Below are 25,004 nucleotides of genomic sequence, written 5' to 3'. Positions count from 1 at the left end.
AATCCAAAGTCAAGGTTTACTATGAGAACATTGACGCACTCATGACGAACGAAGAAGGATACAACAAACTCATTGAAATGGGAATGGTCGGTGAAAATGGGTCAATTCAAATTGGACAAAATTTTCACCGAAGTTCATGTCCTCTCCAAGCGTAAGTACTGGGGTGTTAAAGAAGATGGTGAAATAGTTAAACATTGCATGAAATAAAAAATTTATTTTAAAAAAGTGACATTTTTTTAATGGCGTACATCCCTGAGCGCTTCGTCCAGTTCAACCAAATGTTGGTCTCGGACCCAGGCAAGAGATATTCCAAGCCCGAACTCGACCGTCTCTTCAAAGAATGGATTGAAGACTACAGAGGAGACGAGTGGTTGACAATTGAATTTGCTCGGGCTTGGAATTGCTACAGAAGGGTCTTAGACGTGGACCCAAGACTCACGTACAGAGGTTGGGATGTGGTCTTCACATTCCAAGATTGGTACGAATACCAAAAATAAAAACTTAAATTTACTTGGGGTTTCCCCCTAAAATAATTTTTTTTACTCTTAGAACCACTCGAGGTTCTCCTTACGGTTGTTGAGCTTGTCACCGTCAATGTGTCTGACCTTCGTCTTCTTGTCTGGATTTGGAACCCATTGAATTGCGACAAGCTTGCCCATGGAGATTGAACCGCGATTCCGAAGGTTAAGGTTCAAGTGTCCCAAGTTGTTGAGGACTGGGGTAAGAACCTTGCCTGTCTCCTTGTTGCGGATTTGGTATGGGTAGGGTTGGGAAATTTCGTAACCGTCATCGGCAACAAGGGTTGCCCATGTAGCGGCTTCAGGAACTTCTTCGTGTTTCTTCTTCTTCCTCTTCTTCCTCTTCTTCCTCGACAATTCCTTCTTCAATTTGGTACTCACGAAGTACGGTGTTGCATGTTCTGTCCTTTCCGAGTACCTTCCAGATGGCGTCTATCTCTTCGAAGAAACGGTAGATGAGTCTGGCAAGGTCTCGGTTCTCTCTCTCGTAATTGCGCAAGGTTTCCGCAGAAATCGTTCAGGCATTTCTCATTGGAAGCTTGGTTCATGAGGACATCGCTTTAAGTTTCATCTCTATCATAAGACTACTTTGGAGAGTCTTAATGGTGTTTGTCAGATGAGCTTTCAATTGGGCAATTTGAATTTGAACTGGGCGCTTGTCTGGCAACCTTGAAAGGACATCTGCCATTGTGTTCGGCTTCGGTGCTTGTTCGGACATCGAAAAAATGAAGTGGTTTGAGAATGGCGGTTTTACTTCAAAAAGCTCGTTATGACAGTTATGTCATACAACAAGTTTAAAATAATATCTTGTTCTTCTTCTGAACGTTTGTTGTCTCTTCCGATAAAAGTTTCGAACATGAGAACCAAAAAACGTTTTTTGAGATTGCGGAAGAGTTCAGGCAAACGTTCATATTCTGGATATGTTGGGAGCAGTTCAAAACATCTGAGCTGACTTTCGGACAAAATTGGGACAATGTCAGAAAATTCATCTTTGGTCGGACTGCTTGAAGGTAAGTCCCTTACATGTAAGTAGCTCTGGTAAAGTCTTCTCATTTCTGCTAACTTTTGGAGTATAGCTTCGTAGTTTAAGAAGTTTCAATTTTAATTGTCTTATTCCACTCTTTACTTCTAAACGGTAAGTATCCATGAGGTCAAGAGTAGCTTTGGTAGCTTTAAGTGGAGCTATCTGTTCCTTGACTTGTGCAATTTTGGTTGCAATTGTGGTTTGAGCTCCTTCAAGTTCGCCGTCTATGTCGTTCTCAACACCTTCAACCATAGCTTGAAACTCTTCATCGGTCCATTGAGTTTGGTGTGGGACGAATTTAACTTGCTTCATTCAAAAAATGAAAAAAAAAATGTTTTGACTCTAAACGTGCCATATAGATGGCTATAAGAAACTTACCAGAAGGCTTCTTCTTCACACGAGTCTCTGGTAACTTGAGAGTTCTTGTTGGAGTTGGGTCTGAAATTTCAATTCTTGCCACCATAAACTGTGTATTGACCGAACTTGCATTTGCAGGAAGACCGGTCACTACAAGGTTCACAGTTGAAATAGTTGTACTCATACCTGGTGAGTACGAGTGTGAGTAAAAACATAAAAAAAGTGAGTTAAAATGAGATGTTTACTGAACTGGCTGAATGTCGCCTTCACAGGTTATGTAGAACGGCTGACCAGAGAAGTGAAGGAGAGACTGAATTGCCAATTTCATATGGGGTAGGGGGTTCTCCTTGTTTGGTATTTTTATCCAAGGACGTTTGTTTAGGAACTTAACAAGAGCTTCTCTTTTGGCGTCCTTTATGCCATCGTAGGCTGTCCCGTCTGGTATTTGAATTGGAATTCCAGTCGAAGTCTCGAGCTGAAGTGTAGACCTTCCAGAAATAGAGATGAACTTGACCTTGGGCTTCATTACCTTGCGCAAGTAGTCTTTTACGCAGTCGTTAATTTCAATTAGGTAAATTGCCTCGTCAAGTCTTTCTTGCATTCCAAGTTCTTTCATCCGACAGGAAAATATTTTCCTTCCGACAGGAAGAACTCTTCCAGTTGTCCGTCCGTAAACCATTCAAATTTTCGAAAATTGAGAACTTTTTTCGAACTTCAGAAAAAGTTTTTCCTTCCGACAGAAAAAGTTTTCCTTCCGACAGAAAAGTTTTTCCTTCCGACAGGAAAAATTTTTCCTTCCGACAGGACACAAACGGATGACTGACGTTCCTCTTCCTGAATGCCTTCCAAAGCCAGAAGAACCGAAAGCTGCAGAACCACAACAGTCTCCTCAGCAACCTCAGTTCCAGCAAGTACCTCCGAATTACTACCAATTTCCACCTCAAGGTTACTACCCACCACAAGGCTTCCCGAACTACCCTCCTCAGCCTATGCCTTACTTCCCCAACCCTTGGTTGTTCCAGCAAGCTCCACCCCAGCAATTCCAATTCCAATCTCAATCGAAGAGAGACCAAGACTTCGAAGAAGGTCTGAACCGCTTACGCAAAGAGTATGCTACAGCTCCAATGGAAGACGACAGGCTTTCAGTCTCTTCCCTCAAATCGACCGATTCGACTCGTACCACAGATTCGGCTCGTGACCGTGAAGACTACCTCAAGCAGTCTGAGAGACTCTTCATCCTACAACCATTTACAGTTGGAGCTCTCAAGAACATGCGCAATTACGAAGGTCAGACACCAGCTGGAGACCGCAAAACAGACGTGCTTACAAGAGCAGTCCAACTGTCAAACAAAGACGAGATAGTCGACTTCATTCTTGCAGCTTGCCCTACAAGTAAAAAAATAAACAATTACGAATTAAACTTTTTACTCTTTCTTTTCTGAGTTGTTTAGAGCTGGTTTCTCTTGTAGGAGCCTTTCGTACTCTTCCATGGTCATGTAATTGCGAATTTGGTACGCAATTCCAGGTTCGTTGTTTTTGAACCTGATGTATGTAACGCTTCCATCCTCCTCAGGGAAGTAAGCTGCTAACATCTGACCAAGTTTTCTCGGTGACTCGGAGCTCATAAAAATGTCACTTTTTAAACGTTAAGTTTTTAGTCTTAATTTACCCTTTGTTTGTCAAGGTAGTATTGGAGTGCAATTTCTCCAAATTCTCTGTGTCGGAGTTCTTCAGCATTTTCCAAGGTGTACCTGGAGAACTCAAAGAAGTTGTCAAGAAGATACTGCCATGCTGCTCTTCTGAGTTCGTCGGTATTTTGGAAGTGTTGCACCTTCGAGTCTTCGGACATGAAAAAATGACACTTTTTCTATTAAACCGTTTTGGCATTTCTCATGAGTGAGTATAGTTCTGCCGAACCATTGGAAGAGAAGAAGTACCCTTGCTGGCAAAAGACAAAAATAGTTGCCTTAGTTGTCATTGCAATTGTACTCGTAATTGAATTCATTGTACTTCTCTTCACGTACATAAAACTCAGCAATGGTATTTGCTTTAAGAAGCTACCATCTTACTAAGACTAAACACTTAGATTTTTCAAGCTTGACTTTTTACAATTTGAACTTTGTTTGCGTAGATATGAATTCTGAAAGAAGTATGAGGGTCTTGTATGACTTTGTACTTCTCCCATAGTTCATGTCTGTCAAACTTACCTGCCATGGACTCTTTCATAAGTTCCATGAAATCGTCTTCGGACAATCCGGGGAAAAGTATTATGTCAGTAAGTATTCTTTTAACATCCTTACTTAAACTCTTTGCTGTCTGTACACAAATGACAACTGAGATGTTAAAGTGTCTGAGCTTCTTAAGAATTCGACACATATCTTGTTCTCTGTTCTTTAACAAAGGATGAGAGGCAAATCATCTAAGATAAGAAGACATCTATGAGGGTAAGTCTTCCAATCGTAAGATTGCAATTTCTTCGAAATGTATTCTATCTCTTTCTGTTTGTTTCTGAAGTGTTTCTTCTCTAATATTCTCTGCATTTCCTCATTAGGGTCTTTAAACTTAGAATTTATATACTCATTTATAGCATTATACTTCAAAACTCTTCTTTGGTACTTCTTTATCCAATCTAACAACTCAGTATCCTTTATACATACTAACTTAGACTTCTTTATAATATCTTTGAACGAATTGACGGTTTGGTCAAATTGACCAGAAGTCGAACAAATAACAACTAACTCATAGAATGGGTTCTTCTCATCTAGTTCTTGTTGTTGTGCAGCCATTTTAAGATAAGTGAAAGTCTTACCCGACCCAGGTGGTGCAATTAGACCTGTTATACCATTCTGAGCAAATAAGAACTTTCATGTATAGGCTTTATCTGAGCATTTTCTAACTTCCTCTTGTTCTTGTTTAAAACATTCTCAAATTTCTTGTCAATGTCAGCAAACTTTTTTTCTAACATATTTTTAGAAAAATTAAAATTTTTATCTTTTAGAAAATGTCTAGCGATTTCGCTATCTATATTCGAGACAAACTTTTTGACAGCAAAACATCTGTCGACCATAAAATCTTACATAGTGTAAACAAGAAAGGTGAATTTGTTCTAAAGTTCTGTTTCTGGGAATATGACAAGAACCATAAAACATTACAAAGAGCAGTCTTAAAATTTGTCAATGACAGACTTGTTGACAGAGATGACGCCGATTGGAAAGATGAAGTCCAACAAAAGTTCTTAGAATGCAAAGAAGACACATGCGCTGTTCTTGAAGATGAAATAGAAAACAGAATAGATGAGCTATTAAAGGACAAAGAACTTTTACATAAATATGGTTCTGAGAAATTTGACTCTCACCAGAAAGAAGAAGAAAGAAAAAGAAAAGAGAAAAAAGAGAAAGAGAAAGAACCTGAACCAGTTCCAGAGAAAAAGAAATTTGACATGTAAAAATAAAATTTTATTTTTAGAACATTTCTGGGTCAATGTCAATGTTCTCTTCCTCTTTAGGAGTAAACACTGGCTTAGACTCTAAAATCTTTTTACCCAATTTACCTTGAACTTCTACAACTTTAGACTCATAATATTCATAGTCGTCTGTCTTCTTTGGTTCATAAGGTATAACAAGTTTGTATGCTTTGCCTTCTTTAAGGTTTGAGAACCTTCTGTCAAAACTTTCTTTGACTGTTAACAAACCTTCTATGTCTAAGTCTTCAAATTTCGCACCATTTTTAGTCACAATAGCAAACTTAACTGGTTCGATGTTCCAAACTTTGCTGAATGAAGACTTTTCAAAATGGTAGAAGTAAACATTCAAATATGTGAATGGGTCTAGTTCTTCTTTAAGTCCTGACATGTACTTTTACTGAGATGAATTTTCCATCTTTTCTATCGGATAAAAAAATATTTTTTTTAAAATTTACTCAGAAAAATTTTTCTTTGTATATACACCATTCTGAACATCTAAAAGACTTTTGACATTTGCCAAGAATGTACGTTTAGAAGCTGCCATATAACCATATTCTTGACAATATTGTTTATATTCATCATATAAAGACTTTCATCTAAACACTCAAAGTCAGTTTCATCTATGAACAGTTCATATACACTCTTGTTTGCTTCTAACAATGTTTGTCTCTCTTCGGTATGTGGAATTTGTCTTGGATTGAACTTAGAAATATCTAATGTCATGAAATATGAGAACAAGTGGTTGTAAAAGTCAGATGTCAAAGTTTCTGCTAAGTCGTCAAAATATTCTGTATCTTGCATATGAGAATCTGACGTTCTGACAACTACATATCTTCTGTCAGAACTTTCTAACTTCATCGGAACAGCATTGTTTGAAACCATAATGAAGTTTGCAACATTTTCACAAACTCTTTGGTCTTTATACTTTCTTTCAACAACTCCAACTTTGTCTGTTATAAGACTCTTCAAAGCATCTGAGTTCAAAACTTTTGTTGTATCTATACTTTGAAGTTCATTGCAAACTATAAGTTTCATATTCTCTATTGAGGAGTTAAACTTACCACAGATGTTTTCTAAGTTTGTCATATTCGGTTCGAATAACCTCTAACAGTTTGCAAAATATCTGTAAAGAAGTGTTCTTACCAGTTCCTTGTTTTCCAATTATAATGAGAGCAGTTTCATTTTTAGCACTTGGATGTTGTAAGATGTTTGCAAACCAACATAAGATATACTCATAGACTCTTTCGTTTCCATTGCATATAATTTCTTTGACATGGTCTAACCAAGCTTCTATAATATTTTCTTTCCATTCTACTTGTTCATATTTATATCCAGTGAAGATAGAATAGAAGTTTGGAGAAGGTGTATAGAACTTTATACCTCGAACTGAAAAATCTTCTAACTTTGACAATAAGATATCCCAAGCATCTAACATCTTCATTCCAACTTGTACAACTTTTATTTTCTTAAGTTTCTGTCTACATTCTTGTTCTGAACTATTGTTGCTCTTGGTTTGTTAAAGACAACATCCCATTCTTTCATGACATAACATTCTGGGGCAGAGTCAACATAAATGACTAAACGTTTCAAATTCTCGACTGCTTTGTTATAGTCTCTAAATGGACACATATTTCTGAATGCTTGGAAGTCATAAAAATCTGAAACATCTATTCTGTACATTTTTATAAAAATAAAAAAATAATTATTTTTTATTCTTGACTTTGTTGTTCCATTTGTTGCATTTGTTGTTCTTGAGCTATTTGTTGTTGAAGTTGTTCTTGTAATACAATACTTTCACCAGTTGCATCTTCCAATTCGAAACTTTCTGCCGTCATTGACAAATACATAGGACATAAAAGTTTTACAGGAACAAAGTTTGCGTCAACTAATGTCAACGTTATTGCCAAAGTGTTTGAGTTCACTAAGGTTGAAAATTCTGCATTCGAATGAACAATAGGCAAACCAGCAGAGAAAGTATTGTTTATACGCATAAGTATCTTTTGGTCATAATAGTTTCTGTCGACATTCGAATAACACTTTGAACCTAAGTTTGAAACAATATATAAGATTGGTGTGCTTAATGTCAATGGAATAGACATTCCTTGTATGACACCTTTTCCTGTTATAGGAAACTGTTGGTAGTAAAAACCAGAAATAAGTTTTGTATTATAGCTCATATCGTTTATAGTAAACTCAGTCGGACATCCAAACATAATGAAACCTGCTCTAGTTGCAGCACATGTTACACCGTACTTAAAGTATTAAATAAGTCAACAAAACCTGTTGGTGGTATATCTGAGTAAGTATCTTCAAAGGAGTATTTTTTACCATTCACAACAATAAAGTCTTCTGGTGTCAAAAGAGCAAAACAGGCTTTAGTCGTCATTGTGTTTAAGGTTAGTTTACAATATCGTCCTTGAGGACTTTGTAAGTTTGTTGTTATAGAATTATATGACTCAGGGTTTTTAGTCGTAATAGTATAAACCATTATGTCTTCTGCCATTTACTTAGCAAATAAATTTTAATGAAATGTTGTGGTCGTCAAATATTTTTATAACGTCTGGGAAACTATATTTTAAGTTCAACGTTTCACCTCCTTTCATAACGTATATCTTGTCAATGACATTATATGAAACACCACAGCAACAATGTCGGGTTCTATTTCTTTGATGTTTATATCGTCTGCCTCTGTCAAAAGTTTCAATAGTTCTTTCAAAACTTCATGAGGTGCAATGACATATGAGTTCACTTTTACAGGGTTGTGTTCGACCAAGTTTAACATTATACTTAAAGCTTGACAAATCTTCTCCTGAGTTTGAAGTTTGTCTTTCAGTTGTTGGTAGTCGTTTCGAATATCTGCAACAGAACTTAAGTCTCTGCTAACTTCAGGATATGTTGGTTCTTTTACAGGAACAATTGTTATACCATCTTCGTCTTCGTATGGTTTCCCCACTTCAACATCTCTGTCTTTGACATTGACAACAACACTTTGACTGTTTGTTTGAGTTGGTGAATTTAACTTCACATCTGCCACCGCCATTAAACCTTTTGAAACACTTACGCTTCTATTTTTCGGAAATGACATTTTACTTAGAATAAAAAGATGGACGTATTCGGATATCTTATTGAATTGAAGCAGAACAAAGTTTATACTCACAAACAATACAAATACATTGACAGAATAGTTCTTTACACAAACAATGGAAAATGTTATAGAATAGCATATTTGCTGAACCAAAATATTTTCATAAAGCAAAGAAAGTTGGTATAACTGAAATGGTGAAAGTTCTTGAAGCAGACAAAAATATAACTTCAAAACTACGATATTACTAAAGGAAAGTTTATAATACAATATTATGTCAAAACTGGCGTACTGTCAATATTTGACGGAGAGAAGTCAGTTCAAGAACAACTTACTGACCTGCTGCCAAAATCTGCTCGATGGAAGCTGTCGTTATGCCAATCTGAGGAGCCCCAGCAGGTTTCATCGAACGAATCTTCAAAAGAGCATCTTCCGTGAAAAGTGCTATTGGTTTTGTAAACTTCTTTGCTCTCAATTCATCTGGACCGTCTCTGTCACCAGTATATTGTATTTGTACTGTACCAACAGTTGAAATACCACCCAAAAGTCTTCTGAGTCAGCAAATGGAATGCCAAGCCAAAAGTTTGAACGGTCTCCATTTGTATATTGAGTTTTTTGACCTCCTGTATGAGTCCATACTTTCACATATGGCATAATAGAACTTTGCATTTCAGGGTTAATGGTTGTTGTGAAGTTGTTGTTAAAGTTCATAGCATCTAATGTCAAGTTGTATGACCTCATATCCTCAACTGTAGAATATTCTTCTCTTGGATAATATTTGCCATCTATGTTTATATGATATTTAATACCAGGGTTGTAGAAACAAGAATAGTCATTTATAGTTCGTCTGAACAGTACAAACATAGTATCTGCATGTTTCATTGCAGTTGTTAAAGCAATATCTGTTCTTGCACCTGCGGCTCCTGGATTTTGGTTTCCAACTTCACCTGCAAAGTCTTTGACAGATATTTGGTGTATAGGGAACATAAGTGGAACTGCAATATATTTGGCAGCTAAAGCATTTGAAATATCTGGGTCCAACATATAGACTGCAAGTCTGCTTTCTATTCTCTTGCATTCAAATTTCGCATGTGAACTTAACTGGGTCCCAAGCAGTTTGCAGCTTTCCTGAGAATAATAGTTTACTTCATGTTGAAGTTTGAGAAACCAAAGTCTAAGTCAACTTTCTCTTTGCACATTTTCCAATGGTTGCTGGCAGCTCCACCAGCTGTAATGTAATAGTGAATGGGTCTTGTGTTGGTGCAATGACTAAGTTATTTTTGCTTGGAGTAAGTTCGATAGAAATTTTTCCTGCCCAGTTTGGCAAGTATCTTAAAAACCTGAAGATGAGGAAAGATGACAAAGGAACTCTAAGTTTCAGTTTTACTTTACTGCTGCTGCAGTTTGTCCAGAAAGGTTAACATAAACTCCTGGAACGTTAGGGTCAAGTCTTCTTATTTTCTCAATATTGCATACTGGTCTGTTTGTTCTCTAGCTTGTGGTTGTACTGAGTTTCTCAAAGCGAACCATTCATAGTTTGCCCATGTTACTGTTTGAACTAAGTCAGAGTTAGAATATATCTTATATCCCATGAAAACTTCTGGAGCATATTGGTATCCGACATAGAAAATTCCATTGCAACCTTTCTTGTCAGACAACTTGGCAGAAGGTTTTATTTCAATGTCTTGTTCCACGTATAAGAATGAGTTGTCAATAGAAATAATATGAAACCTGTCGCAAGCAATATCTACTGTTGTTGAAGAACCTTCTCCAAACTCACCTACGTTTCCATAAGAAACAGCAGTTGTATATTCGTAAGTTCCAGGAACTATTTCTGACCTTCTAATGGCATTGTCGCATTCGTTATACCATTCGGAAACATTTCCGTTCATGGCATCCAAAACTGTTGGCGTTATATTCTGAGCGGCGTACATTTCATATGGGTAAAAATATAGAATAGTTGGATTTATGTGTCATAATAGAACCCACTCGTACCAAGCTTTACTTTCTTCCTGACTGAGTTTTTAATTTTAACTCTTCTTTTTCCTTCATTGCCACTACTTTCACTAGATGAAGTTACTTCTTCACTACTTTCACTTTGTTCTACTCTTCTCTTCTTCTTTGGTGTCGCTTTTGGTAACTTGCCCTCTGCTTCAAGTTGTTGCATCTTTGCCTCATGTTCACCTAGTATGTTGTAAATTTCCCATGTCCTTTTTGCCTTTGGGCTTGGTCGCCCATCTCAGGTAACCTATATCCTAGAAAGATTTTGTCATAGTTTGTATTTGAGTCTTCGCTTATTGTTTGCATGACTCTTTCCTGAGTTTCCGGTTCAAGCTCTTCAAATATAGCTTGTCCATATGGAATAAGCTCGTTTCCAAATATATGTTTTTGTAGCCATTCTGGTTTTCTTTCCATGTAACCAATAATATCTTTTGTGAACGGGAAAGCTTTTACCCAACGTTTCAGGCTTGCGTCGTTTATTTCTGTAGTTGGTTTTATTTTGTCATGGAACATGTTTTTCAATACTAACATTTCATTTGGTACTGTCCATTTGAGTTTTCTTAAATATTCATCCCTTCTCAGTTCATTGTCTGCAAAGTAAGTTTTTATGACATTTTGCAAACTTTCGTTTGCAAGGTCATGTACAATAGGTTCTCTTCCTTCTCTCTCCCTAACTTTCGTTCTAAACTCTTCACCAAATATACCATCTCTATGGTTCTGTGTAGTTCTTTGAGATAAATGTTCTAGAACGTCAGGTGTTATATTTCCCTCAGCCATGTTCATTTCATACTGGTCCAAAATATCTGCATCTTTCATATCTTTCAATGGCATTAAAGCCGCGCTGAAAATACCAGTTATATTGGTTCACCATTCAATTCCATTGCGTCTACAACTTCTTGGAATTGAGGTTGTAAGTTTATGAACCACCTATCCGGATTAGCTTTATGACTCCATCTCATTGTAGTTCCATAGTCTGCAGAAACAAAAGTAGGTTTGTTTCCATATTGGTTAGGTTCTGAATGAACTTTAAACAATGTTTCATTTCTATATGTTTTGTTGAAATTTAACCTTTTATTTTCACCGAGTTCAGCCAAAGATTGAACGTTATATGGTCGTAAGTAAAAAGGATTATTGTATTTGTGTACATTTTCTTTCAGTACTTCCATTCTATGCTGAATATTTTCATCTGATGTTGGAGTCTTTTGTATGTCGGTGAACATTTTTCGATATTCTTCTACTATGTCAGCCGAATTTTCTTAGACTCTTGGAAAGATTCCATATTCACCTCATACTCTTGTTGAGGGTCAAGATTTTTCGGCTGTTCCAAATCTTCATCTAGTTCTGTGAAGTTAGTTTCCAAAGGAGGGACTTGTTCGTTTCCTTCAGGCTCTTCTAGCTGTTGTTGCTGAACTATTTCTTCCATGTCTGGTTGTATCTGAACTTCTTCCTGTTGAGTTTTTGTACCTCATCTGCTGGCATTTCATATATTCCGAGACCGTTTTTAACAAGTTCCCTATCTAAGTCATCCGGACTCATAAACCTTTCTTCTTTCGTTCCGTCTCTATTTTTTATGCGTTTCATGAAGAGAGTTGAATTATCATTTAGCTCTGACATCAAATATCTCGGAGTAAATTCATTCATGTCATTTGGATGATATGCTATTAAATCATATCCCTTAGCGAGCTTGTATTTTCCAGGTTTGAGATTATATCCGATTTGATGCTGAACCATAAAGCTAAATAGGTTCGGGTCAGTATTTCCTTCCTTGAACTTTCTAATAGCTTCTTTATATCTGTCACTAAAGTCAAGAGTATCTGGGTAACCATAATCTTCCTTAAGCATTTTTAAGAATTCTTGGTTTCCTTTTTCTCTACTTCTTTTATGTCCTTGCTCTGTTTGTGGTTGTTGTTGTGCAGGGTTTTGAACTGTTGGTTGCTGTGCAGGGTTTTGAACTGTTGGTTGTTGTGCAGGGTTTTGAACTGTTGGTTGCTGTGCAGGGTTTTGAACTGTTGGTTGCTGTGCTGGATTTTGAACTGTTGGTTTTGGTTGTTGTTGTTGTGCAGGGTTTTGAACTGTTGGTTGTTGTGTTGGTTTTGGTGCATGCCTGTGTCTGTGTCCATGTGACGATGTAAATGTTTTAGGTAGTCCTGGTGCAGGTGCTTCTCTTGGAGGGTTTGGTGGTATATAAGTTCCACCAGCTGGCACATATGTTCCATCTGCAGCATAATGTCCTACCTGACTTTTCGTTTTTAAGAAAGCATTTACTAGGTCTGTTTTGGTCTGTTGTAACTCTTTTTCTTGACTTTCCACAACAGCTGCTCTAACGGCGTCATAGGCACTTTGAACTGCCTGTCTCGTTGCTGCATCTGTTATTTTCGTCATATTTTGTGCTACTTCTCTTAACTCCTTGTCGAAACCTTCAGACTTCAGTTTCTTTCCAGATGAGAAGTCGTTCACTAGTTTCACCTTACTATGAAGAGCTTCGAAGGCATTCTTAAAGTCAGCATTCATTAAAGCTTCATTTGAACTGTCTTCATCCGCTTGTATTTTTGTCCTTATTGACCCTATAAGTTGGGCTGCTTTAGCGTTGGCTTGGGCATCTAACCAGTCATTATTAGCTTATAATATCTGCGCTTTTCATTGCCTTTTGCATGGCTGCGTCGTTATTTTTACTTTCTTGTGCTAAGTTTTCATACTGTACGGTTTGGTTTTGCAACTGTAAAAGTTTTTCTGCCTTTACATTTGCTTCAACTTCTTTTTATACTCATCGCTATCCATATATGTCTTCAGGGCTTTTTGTTTTATCTCTTCATCTTTCAGTACTTTATATTGAGTAGTATGGTTTTTCAAATTTATAACATCTTGTTCCATTTTTGCTACTTCTGCTGCTTTTTCTGACACTTTTTTCGCATATTCCTCTGTACTTAGTTCTTTCAGTTGTTCTTCTTTCTTCTTTTTCTCTACGTTTAACTCATTGAGTTTCTTTGTGTGTCTGTCATATTCTAGTTTCTTTTCGTTTTCACTTATTTGCTTCTGTATGTCTATGTTTGACTTTTTGACATCTGTTATTTGATTTTTGAGTGAACTCAAATTCATTTGACTTTGAGGGTTATAAGCTGTTCCGTCTGCAGCTCCACCATAGCCTGCCATTTTCGCTAAAAGTGCCGCTCTTAAACCTCCACTCTGTGCACCAATAACTCGGTTTAAAAGCATAGGGTTGCTTGACATTTGTTGCAACATAGTGGGGTCATTCAGCATTTGTTGTTGCAACTGTTGTTGTGGTGTCAGTTTTACTATTGGATGTTTCAATGCTCTCTTCCTCTTACGTATATTCTTACGTAGCTTACGTGGCATTTTAAGTGAAGTTAAAAAGCGGTTTTTGACAGATGTTTATATGACACTATTTGTTCAGCACAAAAAACTACTCGTCAAAGTGTTGTCAGTTTTGTAAAATAACCGTCCTATCTCATTCTATAAGGGGAAAAAGGCTTCTCAAAGTTTACTTCCTTGGAACACCTGTAACTTTTCCTGTAGCGAGGATAGACCCTTACTTGTCCGGACAAAGTTATACTATTTTGAGTGCTCTACAAAAAAGTCAACGGCGACGACTCTCAAAAACCGTTGTGTAAAAAGTTTTACCGTTGGACAAAAAAAGTATATATAGAAAACAAAACACGTTTATAGTTCATTCAATATTTGAGATAAACCGTTTTTTTCCAACGGTAACTATTAAATAAAATAAAAAATAGAGGGTGTTACCGTTGACGAAAACTGTTTTTATTCAATATTCATTTTCCACAAACTTCTGGTCAGTTCATTTTTGTCTAATGCAAGACCACAGTAGTAGCATGACTGACAATTCTTTACAAAAGCTCTTTAAAGGTCAAACACTTATATCCTCATACTTTACTAGTATGTCCAAAGAGGTTACAAAGGTTTCAGTCCAATCAGACTCCAATCAGACACAAATTGAAGCTCAAATTCAACCAAAAGAAACTGCAGAAGTCGAACAAACATCAGAGCAACCTTCAGAACAAACAATAACACAACAAACTACAGAAGCTCAAGTTGTTTCAGTCCATTCAGACACAAATTGAAGCTCAAATTCAACCAAAAGAAACTGCAGAAGTCGAACAAACATCAGAGCAACCTTCAGAACAAACAATAACACAACAAACTACAGAAGCTCAAGTTGTTTCAGTCCATTCAGACACAAATTGAAGCTCAAATTCAACCAAAAGAAACTGCAGAAGTCGAACAAACATCAGAGCAACCTTCAGAACAAACAATAACACAACAAACTACAGAAGCTCAAGTTGTTTCAGTCCAATCAGACTCCAATCAGACACCAAACATACGCAAAGTTCAACTAAAAACTTACACTCCTACAGAACCAGAAGGTGTCTTCTCATTCTCAACAACAGAAGCAAGATATAGAAGACTCATTGCAGCTTATCCAAACAATTTGTCCTTAACAGACAACAATGACTATGATAGATATTTCAAAAGTATAATAAAACCAGTCGAAACATTAGAAAACAAAGTTCAAAACCCGACAGTAATGGTTGACTTTTTCTTGTCGAATTTGCCTTATGTTTCAACTATGATATCTCTTCAAGCAATTGACGAGTTCATTATTTGCTGTGAACCAAACTTAAGAGAACAGCTATATGAAACACTCAACGACTTTCGTCCTTATCCTTTAACTTACAATTGGAAAGAAGATGAAAACAAACGCGGTTCTTTCTCCTGGAATCTTTCCATTGTTGCTCCAGCTGGTGTAGCTGCACATCCATTCGAAATATATCCAAAATTGCATTACGAAAACAATATGCATATTATAACAACAGCCGCTTTAGAGATTCCTGAACGGATACCAGCTGGAGAAGAAGTTTCAATAATATCTGTTCAAGCAAACCGAGTTGCAATGCCACTTACAGTATGCAAATTCACTCACTCAAGCAGACAATTCTATCAAAATCTTGAGTTCGTTTTTACTGGCACAGCCAAAATGCTTCTCAAAAAACCAGAACAAACCACAATAACCATCTTCTTATCTGGTTATTGTGAAGATGAAGACAATTCGGACGAAGAAGAGGAGGAGGAAACAAGCGAAGACTCAGACGATATCCAGTTCATTTCCATCCGTAAAAAACATTAAAGCAAACATTTCAGAATAAAAATTTTAATTTTAATCTAAACAAAAATTTCTTATGGGCTAGAGGGCGCAACGCACCTGGAAGCCCCACTCACCTGACCTTTATGCACCAGTTAAACTTTTATTTTTTAAATAAACTATTTCTATTAAAAGATTTTAAACGTTTTTTTTTAATTCTTCACAGTTTCTTAATTTCGAGTTTAAAATGATATATACTAGAATATATAGATATGATTAAATTGTATGAAAGATTTTAAACGTTTTTTAATTCTTCACAGTTTCTTAATTTCAAGTTTAAAATGATATATATTAGGATATCTAGATATGATTAAATTGATTGGGTTTCATTATTTATTAATTTTGAACTCTATTTCAAATTTGATAAGATTTTTATATCTTTTAATCACTTCATTTATCAACATGGATGAACCATGCGATGAAGATATCATCACCAAGATAAAAGAATCCAGAAGGGCGAACATTGTTGTTACTGTTACACCTGAGAATTCCGACACAGATGAAGAGCCATTAAATGAAGAAGAGGCAAAAGAGATGACATTGACCAATCCAATGCCCAGGTTCTCGATTTCAATATTCATCAGGATGCATCCAAAGCTCCAGCTCCGATCATTGTGCAACTTCACATATGAACATTTGGAATACCTCGCTGACATTATTGAATCCAACTGTGGAAGGGCCAGAAGAGGAAGGAAGGTCAAATTTTCAACAATCGAGTCTCTCTTCCTCACGCTCACATATTACTGCACATACTTGCCCTATTCAGCATTATGTCCGTTGCTACATCTTTCCCAGTCATGCTATTCCAAATTAGTTACAAGAACTACCAATGTTGCATTTCCAATCTTTGAGAGCTATTTTCTTCCCAATCACTGTCCACCGTTAACTTCAATGAAGAACAAATTTACAAACTTCCCTGATGCTGTTGCAGCTGTAGACAGCACTACAATTCCTTTCAACATCCCTTCGGTAAAGGAAGAGAGGCTTTATAGTTGAGATGAAAAAAATCACTGCAACGGTATTAAGCTCCAAGTCCTCGTGTCACCAGATGGAAAAGCCATACATCAAAACGTTGAGTTTATGGCTGCAGTCCATGACAAGAAGATTTTCGATTTGTCAAAAGTCTCGGATTTTTTGACAGTAAAGCGAGGATTTGATGATTACCAATATCCTGTACTTGCCGACCGGGGCTATATTGGAATCCAGAAATATCACCTTACTGCCGTGGTGATGAAGAGAAGCCACGAAGAAGCAGACGTTGAACGCAACAACGCCATTGCCCAAGACAGGCAGATTGTCGAGCGTTTCTTTGCACGTTTCAAGTCATGCTGGTCCTGCATGAAAAATGGTTTTCGAGGTGAGCGCACATCACTTCCTCTGATCATATCAGGTTTAGTCGGTTTGACAAATTATAACATTGATGGATCACCCCTGAATGATAATGAAGAGTTACTCCTTTTCGAAGATTTTACACCAACAAAGGTTCTTCCTTCAAGCGATACCGTCGCTGCTGTTGTTGCACCCTCCATGAAACCATCAAAGCGGAACATCATTGCTGTCGCTCATCAAGCTGTCGATATCATACAGTCATCACAAGAGGCGAACTACCTTTACCCAATTAAAGGTGGTATTGTTGGTCTTCATAATATGGGAAATACGTGTCATTTGAACGTATGTTTACATGTTCTGTTCTACATATCCGAAGTGAGAACAGAAGTTTTGAAGGTTGCCAATCAGTCCTCTCCCATCGTAACAGAGATGTCAAGTATCTTTACAAATTTGAATTCATTGAAGTCCAAAGGATTAGTCTTCGTTCCCCATGAACTTGCCACATTACTTGGTAACTCAACATATGAGGCACAAGATTGTGATGACACGATGACAAGATTGATCACAGATCTCGGAGAGCAAATACCAGGAATCGGTCAACTCTTCCGAATCACTTACCGTGATAGTGCCAACGAACAAACAAATTGCTACTCGATTCACACCAGAATTGGAGAACCAGATCTCGATCATGCCATTCAATATCATTTGTCAACTACAAGGAACACATCATGGCCACAATTCTTGACTTTCGACATTCAGAGAGAGTGGCAGAATGATTCGATTCATCAAGTCATCTTTGACTTCCCGAAAAAGTTGACACTCCCAACAGTCGAAAGGCAAAGATATTAATTGATTGCAATTGTTGCCTATTGCAATTTTCATTACGTGGTCTTTTTGCAAAAAAGTGCATATTGGATCATGATCAATGATGAAGTCGCATACTCTGTTCCATCAACAGATATCAATGCATTGAAGGGATGCTCAACTGCTGAGATGCCACCTTTATGGTACAAGACTCTCGAACACAAATGGCTCGCAAAGATGCTCATTTATCGAATGGTGTAATAAACAGAAATTCATCAAAAGTGACGGCTCTCAATTTTTTGACATTTGTAAATTCTAAATTGAATGAGAAAAATGAAATAATACTAAGCATAATACAATATTCTAGATTTAATTATAATTAGGAAAAAGTTAGTTTTGAGAGTACTTTTCATAGGCATATAGAATGAAATCTTCTGAAAAATAATATCACATAAACTCATATTATTTTCTAATATATAACTATTTTATATAAAAATCAAATTCAATGATCTTAAAAGCGAAGGATAAACCTCAAAATTTACGAATATAATGAGTGGGAATATAATGCTTATCTATCATAAAACCATATGAAATATCAATTTTTGCTTTACGCCTAATTTTTGACGACAATTAGCAAAAAATGTTAAATGTTAACACTCAGTCCATTTGAATATGAAAAATAAAATTGACTTTGATTAAATGTTTTTATTTATCATGCAATTCTTCTTGCGACCAAAGATTTGAATAAAAGTTCAAAAAATAAGATAGCTTAAAAAATAATATACGGTAGTGTTTACTAATAGATGAATAGTATATAAATTCTATTAAAATGGATTTGATCCAAAAAAATATATAAAATTTGATCATAAATAAAATCGTTTTAAATTACTTCTTCATTTAAATAGGTCAGGTGAGTGGGGCTTCCAGGGGCTGCGCCCCTTCTAGCCCCTAAGATGTTGAGTATAAATTAAGTTTTTATTCGGAAAATTGTTAGTCTTCTGGTGTGAATTCGGAGGACTCTTCTTGGATAGAGTCTTGTATTTTCTCATCCTCTTCTTCCTCCTCCATTGCTTCTGGGAAGAAGCCTTCTTCTGGGTCGAAAACATTATATAATGTGTAATTTAATGACACATTATATCTTTCTTTGAGTTCGCTCCTGACAAAGAACTTAGTTCCAGGAATACAGAAGACTTCTGTGCGTTGGAAAAGCTGATGTCCTGGAACGAATTTGGCAATTAGAGACTTCTTTTTTCCGAATTGTTCAGGAGTTTTCATGACGACAGTAAACATCTCCATCTGCGAGGTCTTGTTGTTGTTCGGAAAGGTAAAGAGCAATGATATGAATGGTTGCTGCGTTGAATTCGAGAAAGTCGAATTCAAATTGTGTTGTCGTATAACATTCAAACCATTTTGTACAGTTGTCTCCGAACTCGTCCTCGTATTCATCTTGGTCATATCCGTAACTAAAGACTTGGAATTCGGCAATGCTCTTGTCGAATGACCGTTGGATGTTACGAGGAAGATTTTGACGAACTTGGTATAAAGTTCTCAACATTATAAGCTTAGTAAATGTTGGAAAATACTGAACTAGACATCGCTAAGCTCAATTGGATTTGGAATTGTCTTAGTAAGTTCAATTGAACTAGCAATTGCTTTGTTCAGAACTTCACAGAACTGAGTATTGTATGTAGCGTCTGGTTGTGTGTTTTCTTCGGCGTCTTTGAGATATTTAGAGCAAATTTGTTGAAGAATTTCTCTTAATTCGCTGTTAGACTTTTGGTGGTTATTCTAACCGCTGTGCCGGTTCTTGGAGGTTGTGGGGCTTTGGCTTTGGTTAGCGGTTGAGAATTGTTTGCGACACTTTTTCTTCCTTCCATTATGAAAATAAACTCAAATAAGAGTTTGAAATAAACGGTTTTTGTCAACGGTAACCCCCTCTATTTTTTTTATTTTATTGAAAAGTCTCCGTTGGCAAACCGTTCCATCTCAAATATTGAATGAACTATAAACGTGTTTTGTTTTCTATATATACTTTTTTGTCCAACGGTAAAACTTTTTACACAACGGTTTTTGAGAGTCGTCGCCGTTGACTTTTTTGTAGAGCACTCAAAATAGTATAACTTTGTCCGGACAAGTAAGGGTCTATCCTCGCTACAGGAAAAGTTACGGGCGTTCCAAGGAAGTATACTTTGAGAAGACTTTCCCCCTTATAGAATGAGATAGGACGGTTATTTTACAAAACTGACAACACTTTGACCGAGTAGTTTTTTGTGCTGAACAAATAGTGTCATATAAACATCTGTCAAAAACCGCTTTTTAACTTCACTTAAAATGCCACGTAAGCTACGTAAGAATATACGTAAGGGAAGAGAGCATTGAAACATCCAATAGTAAAACTGACACCACAACAACAGTTGCAACAACAAATGCTGAATGACCCCACTATGTTGCAAAAATGTCAAGCAACCCTATGCTCTTAAACCGAGTTCTTGGTGCACAGAGTGGAGGTTTAAGAGCGGCACTTTTAGCGAAAATGGCAGGCTATGGTGGAGCTGCAGACGGAACAGCTTATAACCCTCAAAGTCAAATGAATTTGAGTTCACTCAAAAATCAAATAACAGATGTCAAAAAGTCAAACATAGACATACAGAAGCAAATAAGTGAAAACGAAAAGAAACTAGAATATGACAGACACACAAAGAAACTCAATGAGTTTAACGTAGAGAAAAAGAAGAAAGAAGAACAACTGAAAGAACTAAGTACAGAGGAATATGCGAAAAAAGTGTCAGAAAAAGCAGCAGAAGTAGCAAAAATGGAACAAGATGTTATAAATTTGAAAAACCATACTACTCAATATAAAGTACTGAAAGATGAAGAGATAAAACAAAAAGCCCTGAAGACATATATGGATAGCGATGAGTATAAAAAAGAAGTTGAAGCAAATGTAAAGGCAGAAAAACTTTTACAGTTGCAAAACCAAACCGTACAGTATGAAAACTTAGCACAAGAAAGTAAAAATAACGACGCAGCCATGCAAAAGGCAATGAAAAGCGCAGAATATATAAAAGCTAATAATGACTGGTTAGATGCCCAGCCAACGCTAAAGCAGCCCAACTTATAGGGTCAATAAGGACAAAAATACAAGCGGATGAAGACAGTTCAAATGAAGCTTTAACAAATGCTGACTTTAAGAACGCCTTCGAAGCTCTTCATAGTAAGGTGAAACTAGTGAACGACTTCTCATCTGGAAAGAAACTGAAGTCTGAAGGTTTCGACAAAGAGTTAAGAGAAGTAGCACAAAATCTGACGAAAATAACAGATGCAACAACGAGACAGGCAGTTCAAAGTGCCTATGACGCCGTTAGAGCAACTGTTGTGGAAAGTCAAGAAAAAGAGTTACAACAGACCAAAACAGACCTAGTAAATGCTTTCTTAAAAACGAAAAGTCAGGTAGGACATTATGCTGCAGATGGAACATATGTGCCAGCTGGTGGAACTTATATACCAGCTGGTGGAACTTATATACCAGCTGGTGGAACTTATATACTAGCTAGTGGAACTTATATACCACCAAACCCTCCAAGAGAAGCACCTGCACCAGGACTACCTAGAACATTTACATCGTCACATGGACACAGACACAGGCATGCACCAAAACCAACACAACAACCAACAGTTCAAAACCCTGCACAACAACAACCACAACCAACAGTTCAAAACCCTGCACCAAAACCAGCACCACAACCAACAGTTCAAAACCCTGCACCAAAACCAACACAACAACCAACAGTTCAAAACCCTGCACCAAAACCAACAATTCAAAACACTGCACCACAACAACAACCAGCACAACAACCACCTCCACAACCAGCACCACAACCAACAGTTCAAAACACTGCACAGCAACAACCACAAACAGAACAAGGAAACCAAGATTTCTTAAAAATGCTAAAGGAAAATTATGGTTACCCAGATACTCTTGACTTTAGTGACAGATATAAAGAAGCTATTAGAAAGTTCAAGGAAGGAAATACTGACCCGAACCTATTTAGCTTTATGGTTCAGCACCAAATGGGATATAATTTCAAACCTGGAAAATACAAGCTCGCTAAGGGATATGATTTAATAGCATATCATCAAATGACATGACTGAATTTACTCCGAGATATTTGGTGTCAGAGCTAAATGACAATTCAACTCTCTTCATGAAACGCGTAAAAAATAAAGACGGAACGAAAGAAGAAAGGGTTATGTATGCGGATGACTTAGAGAGGGAACTTGTTAAAAACGGTCTCGGAATATATGAAATGCCAGCAGATGAGGTACAAGAAACTCCACAGGAAGAAGTTCAGATACAACCAGACATGGAAGAAATAGTTCAGCAAAAACAGCTAGAAGAGCCTGAAGGAAACGAACAAGTCCCTCCTTTGGAAACTAACTTCACAGAACCAGATGAAGATTTGGAACAGCCGAAAAATCTTGACCCTCAACAAGAGTATGAGGTGAATATGGAATCTTTCCAAGAGTTTAAGAAAAATTCGGCTGACAAAGTAGAAGAATATCGAAAAATGTTTGCCGACATACAAAAGACTCCAACACCAGATGAAAATATTCATCATAGAATGGAAGAACTGAAAGAAAGTGTACACAAATACAACAACCCTTTTTACTTACGAGCATATAACGTTCAATCTTTGGATGAACTCGGTGAAAATAAAAGGTTAAATTTCAACAAAACATATAGAAATGAAACATTGTTTAAAGTTCATTCAGAACCTAGCCAATATGGAAACAAACCTACTTTTGTTTCTGCAGACTATGGAACTACAATGAGATGGGGTCATAAAGCTAACCCGGATAGGTGGTTCATAAACTTACAACCACAATTCCAAGATGTTGTAGACGCAATGGAAATGAATGGTGAACCAGATTTAGCTGGTATTTTCAGCGCGGCTTTAATGCCATTGAAAGATATGAAAGATGCAGATATTTTGAACCAGTATGAAATGAACATGGCTGATGGAAATATAACACCTGACGTTCTAAAATTTATCTCAAAGAACTACACAGAACCATAGAGATGGTATATTTGGTGAAGAGTTTAGAAAGAGTTAGGGAGAGAGAAGGAAGAGAACCTATTGTACATGACCTTGCAAACGAAAGTTTACAAAATGTCATAAAAACTTACTTTGCAGACGATGAACTGAGAAGGGATGAATATTTAAGAAAACTCAAATGGACAGTACCAAATGAAATGTTAGTATTGAAAAACATGTTCCTTGACAAAATAAAACCAACTACAGAAATAAATGACGCAAGACTGAAACGTTGGGTAAAAGCTTTCCCATTCACAAAAGATATTGTTGGTAATGGAAAGAAAAACAGAATGGCTACAAAAACATATATTTGGAAACAAGTTATTCCATATGGACAAGCTATATTTGAAGAGCTTGAACCGGAAACTCAGGAAAGAGTCATGCAAACAATACGCGAAGACTCAAATACAAACTATGACAAAATCTTTCTAGGATATAGGACCTGAGATGGGCGACCAGAGCCCAAAGGCAAAAAGGACATGAAATTTGCAACATACTAGATGAACATGATGCAAAGATGCAACAACTTGAAGCAGAGGGCATGTTACCAAAGCGACACCAAAGAAGAAGAGAAGAGTAGAACAAAGTGAAAGTAGTGAAGAAGTAACTTCATCTAGTGAAAGTAGTGGCAATGAAGGAAAAAGAAGAGTTAAAAACTCAGCCAGGAAGAAAGTAAAGCTTGGTCCACGTGGGTTCTATTATGACAAATAAATCCAACTATTCTATATTTTTACCCATATGAAATGTACGCCGCTCAGAATATAACGCCAACAGTTTTGGATGCCATGAATGGAAATGTTTCCGAATGGTATAACGAATGCGACAATGCCATTAGAAGGTCAGAAATAGTTCCTGGAACTTACGAATATACAACTGCTGTTTCTTATGGAAATGTAGGTGAGTTTGGAGAAGGTTCTTCAACAACAGTAGATATTGCTTGCGACAGGTTTCATATAATTTCTATTGACAACTCATTCTTATACGTGGAACAAGACATTGAAATAAAACCTTCTGCCAAGTTGTCTAACAAGAAAGGTTGCAATGGAATTTTCTATGTCGGATACCAATATGCTCCAGAAGTTTTCATGGGATATAAGATATATTCTAACTCTGACTTAGTTCAAACAGTAACATGGGCAAACTATGAATGGTTCGCTTTGAGAAACTCAGTACAACCACAAGCTAGAGAACAAACAGACCAGTATGCACTATTGAGAAAATAAGAAGACTTGACCCTAACGTTCCAGGAGTTTATGTTGACCTTTCTGGACAAACTGCAGCAGCAGTAACCAAAGTAAAACTGAAACTTAGAGTTCCTTTGTCATCTTTCCTCATCTTCAGGTTTAAGATACTTGCCAAACTGGGCAGGAAAAATTTCTATCGAACTTACTCCAAGCAAAAATAACTTAGTCATTGCACCAACACAAGACCCATTCACTCTTACAGACGTAGAGGGAACAAATAAACGCCATTCGCCGAACTTTTGCAAAGACAAAGTTGACTTAGACTTTGGTTTCTCAAACCTCAACACTGAAGTAACTATTATTTCAATGCTGCTGGAATGCTTGGGACCCAGTTAAGTTTACATGCGAAAAATTTGAATGCAAGAGAATAGAAAGCAGACTTGCAGTCTATATGTTGGACCCAGATATTTCAAATGCTTTAGCTGCCAAATATATTGCAGTTCCACTTATGTTCCCTATACACCAAATATCTGTCAAAAGACTTTGCAGGTGAAGTTGGAAACCAAATCCAGACCGCAGGTGCAAGAACAGATATTGCTTTAACAACTGCAATGAAACATGCAGATACTATGTTTGTACTGTTCAGACGAACTATAAATGACTATTCTTGTTTTCTACAACCCCGGTATTAAATATCATATAAACATAGATGGCAAATATTATCCAAGAGAAGAATATTCTACAGTTGAGGATATGAGGTCATACAACTTGACATTAGATGCTATGAACTTTAACAACAACTTCACAACAACCATTAACCCTTGAAATGCAAAGTTCTATTATTTGCCATATGTGAAAGTTGGACTCATACAGGAGGTCAAAAAACTCAATATACAAATGGAGACCGTTTCAAACTTTTGGCTTGGCATTCCATTTGCTGACTCAGAAGACTTTATGGGTGGTATTTCAA

The 25,004-nt window shown here is 36.8% G+C and overlaps 11 protein-coding genes and 11 pseudogenes across 22 annotated transcripts, besides 3 other annotated features; 11 read left to right on the top strand and 11 right to left on the bottom strand.

Annotated features, from left to right (window-relative positions):
• Positions 1-11,461: part of a mobile genetic element that runs on past the window's edge.
• TVAGG3_0001700 (uncharacterized protein) lies at positions 240-497 on the top strand (the record flags this gene model as incomplete). Its single annotated transcript, XM_001304105.2, has 1 exon — positions 240-497. The coding sequence occupies one exon, from the start codon at positions 240-242 to the stop codon at positions 495-497; it is 258 nt and encodes an 85-aa protein (XP_001304106.2).
• Positions 546-1,854, bottom strand: TVAGG3_0001690 (annotated as a pseudogene). Its single transcript has one exon. A coding segment is annotated over exon 1 (1,309 nt).
• TVAGG3_0001680 (uncharacterized protein) lies at positions 1,902-2,108 on the top strand (the record flags this gene model as incomplete). Its single annotated transcript, XM_001303415.1, has 1 exon — positions 1,902-2,108. One exon carries the CDS (start codon positions 1,902-1,904, stop codon positions 2,106-2,108), a length of 207 nt encoding a protein of 68 aa, XP_001303416.1.
• TVAGG3_0001670 (uncharacterized protein) lies at positions 2,141-2,578 on the bottom strand (the record flags this gene model as incomplete). The annotated part of the gene is made up of 1 exon (XM_051219667.1): positions 2,141-2,578. One exon carries the CDS (start codon positions 2,576-2,578, stop codon positions 2,141-2,143), a length of 438 nt encoding a protein of 145 aa, XP_051104653.1.
• TVAGG3_0001660 lies at positions 2,715-3,295 on the top strand (annotated as a pseudogene). The gene has a single exon. A coding segment is annotated over exon 1 (581 nt).
• Positions 3,324-3,524, bottom strand: TVAGG3_0001650 (uncharacterized protein; the record flags this gene model as incomplete). Its single annotated transcript, XM_051219666.1, has 1 exon — positions 3,324-3,524. One exon carries the CDS (start codon positions 3,522-3,524, stop codon positions 3,324-3,326), a length of 201 nt encoding a protein of 66 aa, XP_051104652.1.
• On the bottom strand, positions 3,991-4,685 carry TVAGG3_0001640 (annotated as a pseudogene). Its single transcript has one exon. A coding segment is annotated over exon 1 (695 nt).
• Positions 4,901-5,344, top strand: TVAGG3_0001630 (uncharacterized protein; the record flags this gene model as incomplete). The annotated part of the gene is made up of 1 exon (XM_051219665.1): positions 4,901-5,344. One exon carries the CDS (start codon positions 4,901-4,903, stop codon positions 5,342-5,344), a length of 444 nt encoding a protein of 147 aa, XP_051104651.1.
• Positions 5,361-5,750, bottom strand: TVAGG3_0001620 (protein of unknown function, DUF4108 family; the record flags this gene model as incomplete). Its single annotated transcript, XM_051219664.1, has 1 exon — positions 5,361-5,750. One exon carries the CDS (start codon positions 5,748-5,750, stop codon positions 5,361-5,363), a length of 390 nt encoding a protein of 129 aa, XP_051104650.1.
• TVAGG3_0001610 lies at positions 5,814-6,397 on the bottom strand (annotated as a pseudogene). The gene has a single exon. A coding segment is annotated over exon 1 (584 nt).
• Positions 8,063-8,402, bottom strand: TVAGG3_0001600 (annotated as a pseudogene). The gene has a single exon. A coding segment is annotated over exon 1 (340 nt).
• TVAGG3_0001590 lies at positions 8,776-9,488 on the bottom strand (annotated as a pseudogene). The gene has a single exon. A coding segment is annotated over exon 1 (713 nt).
• Positions 11,462-12,061: 600 nt separating the features above from the next.
• TVAGG3_0001570 lies at positions 12,062-12,956 on the bottom strand (annotated as a pseudogene). Its single transcript has one exon. A coding segment is annotated over exon 1 (895 nt).
• Positions 12,957-13,387: 431 nt separating this feature from the next.
• TVAGG3_0001560 lies at positions 13,388-13,799 on the bottom strand (annotated as a pseudogene). Its single transcript has one exon. A coding segment is annotated over exon 1 (412 nt).
• A 473-nt stretch (positions 13,800-14,272) lies between these two features.
• Positions 14,273-14,542, top strand: TVAGG3_0001550 (uncharacterized protein; the record flags this gene model as incomplete). The annotated part of the gene is made up of 1 exon (XM_001293800.1): positions 14,273-14,542. The coding sequence occupies one exon, from the start codon at positions 14,273-14,275 to the stop codon at positions 14,540-14,542; it is 270 nt and encodes an 89-aa protein (XP_001293801.1).
• A 464-nt stretch (positions 14,543-15,006) lies between these two features.
• TVAGG3_0001540 (uncharacterized protein) lies at positions 15,007-15,606 on the top strand (the record flags this gene model as incomplete). The annotated part of the gene is made up of 1 exon (XM_051219663.1): positions 15,007-15,606. One exon carries the CDS (start codon positions 15,007-15,009, stop codon positions 15,604-15,606), a length of 600 nt encoding a protein of 199 aa, XP_051104649.1.
• A 417-nt stretch (positions 15,607-16,023) lies between these two features.
• TVAGG3_0001530 (uncharacterized protein) lies at positions 16,024-16,617 on the top strand (the record flags this gene model as incomplete). Its single annotated transcript, XM_001303413.1, has 1 exon — positions 16,024-16,617. One exon carries the CDS (start codon positions 16,024-16,026, stop codon positions 16,615-16,617), a length of 594 nt encoding a protein of 197 aa, XP_001303414.1.
• Positions 16,618-16,701: 84 nt separating this feature from the next.
• Positions 16,702-17,799, top strand: TVAGG3_0001520 (DDE endonuclease superfamily; the record flags this gene model as incomplete). The annotated part of the gene is made up of 1 exon (XM_001303412.1): positions 16,702-17,799. One exon carries the CDS (start codon positions 16,702-16,704, stop codon positions 17,797-17,799), a length of 1,098 nt encoding a protein of 365 aa, XP_001303413.1.
• A 213-nt stretch (positions 17,800-18,012) lies between these two features.
• Positions 18,013-18,049: a mobile genetic element.
• Positions 18,013-18,049: a terminal%2Cinverted (terminal inverted repeat of Banshee-A3 transposon ID:TVAGG3_0001510).
• Positions 18,050-18,744: 695 nt separating this feature from the next.
• TVAGG3_0001500 lies at positions 18,745-19,309 on the bottom strand (annotated as a pseudogene). Its single transcript has one exon. A coding segment is annotated over exon 1 (565 nt).
• A 2,091-nt stretch (positions 19,310-21,400) lies between these two features.
• On the top strand, positions 21,401-21,697 carry TVAGG3_0001490 (uncharacterized protein; the record flags this gene model as incomplete). Its single annotated transcript, XM_051219662.1, has 1 exon — positions 21,401-21,697. One exon carries the CDS (start codon positions 21,401-21,403, stop codon positions 21,695-21,697), a length of 297 nt encoding a protein of 98 aa, XP_051104648.1.
• A 2-nt stretch (positions 21,698-21,699) lies between these two features.
• Positions 21,700-22,461, top strand: TVAGG3_0001480 (annotated as a pseudogene). The gene has a single exon. A coding segment is annotated over exon 1 (762 nt).
• Positions 22,462-22,583: 122 nt separating this feature from the next.
• Positions 22,584-23,561, top strand: TVAGG3_0001470 (annotated as a pseudogene). Its single transcript has one exon. A coding segment is annotated over exon 1 (978 nt).
• Positions 23,562-25,004: the final 1,443 nt, after the last annotated feature.

This window comes from Trichomonas vaginalis, chromosome IV, assembly GCF_026262505.1.
Source record: "Trichomonas vaginalis G3 chromosome IV, whole genome shotgun sequence".
Classification (NCBI taxonomy): Eukaryota; Parabasalia; order Trichomonadida; family Trichomonadidae; genus Trichomonas; species Trichomonas vaginalis.
Note: the sequence above shows the minus strand (reverse complement) of the source record. Positions and strands in the feature narration are given on the sequence as shown.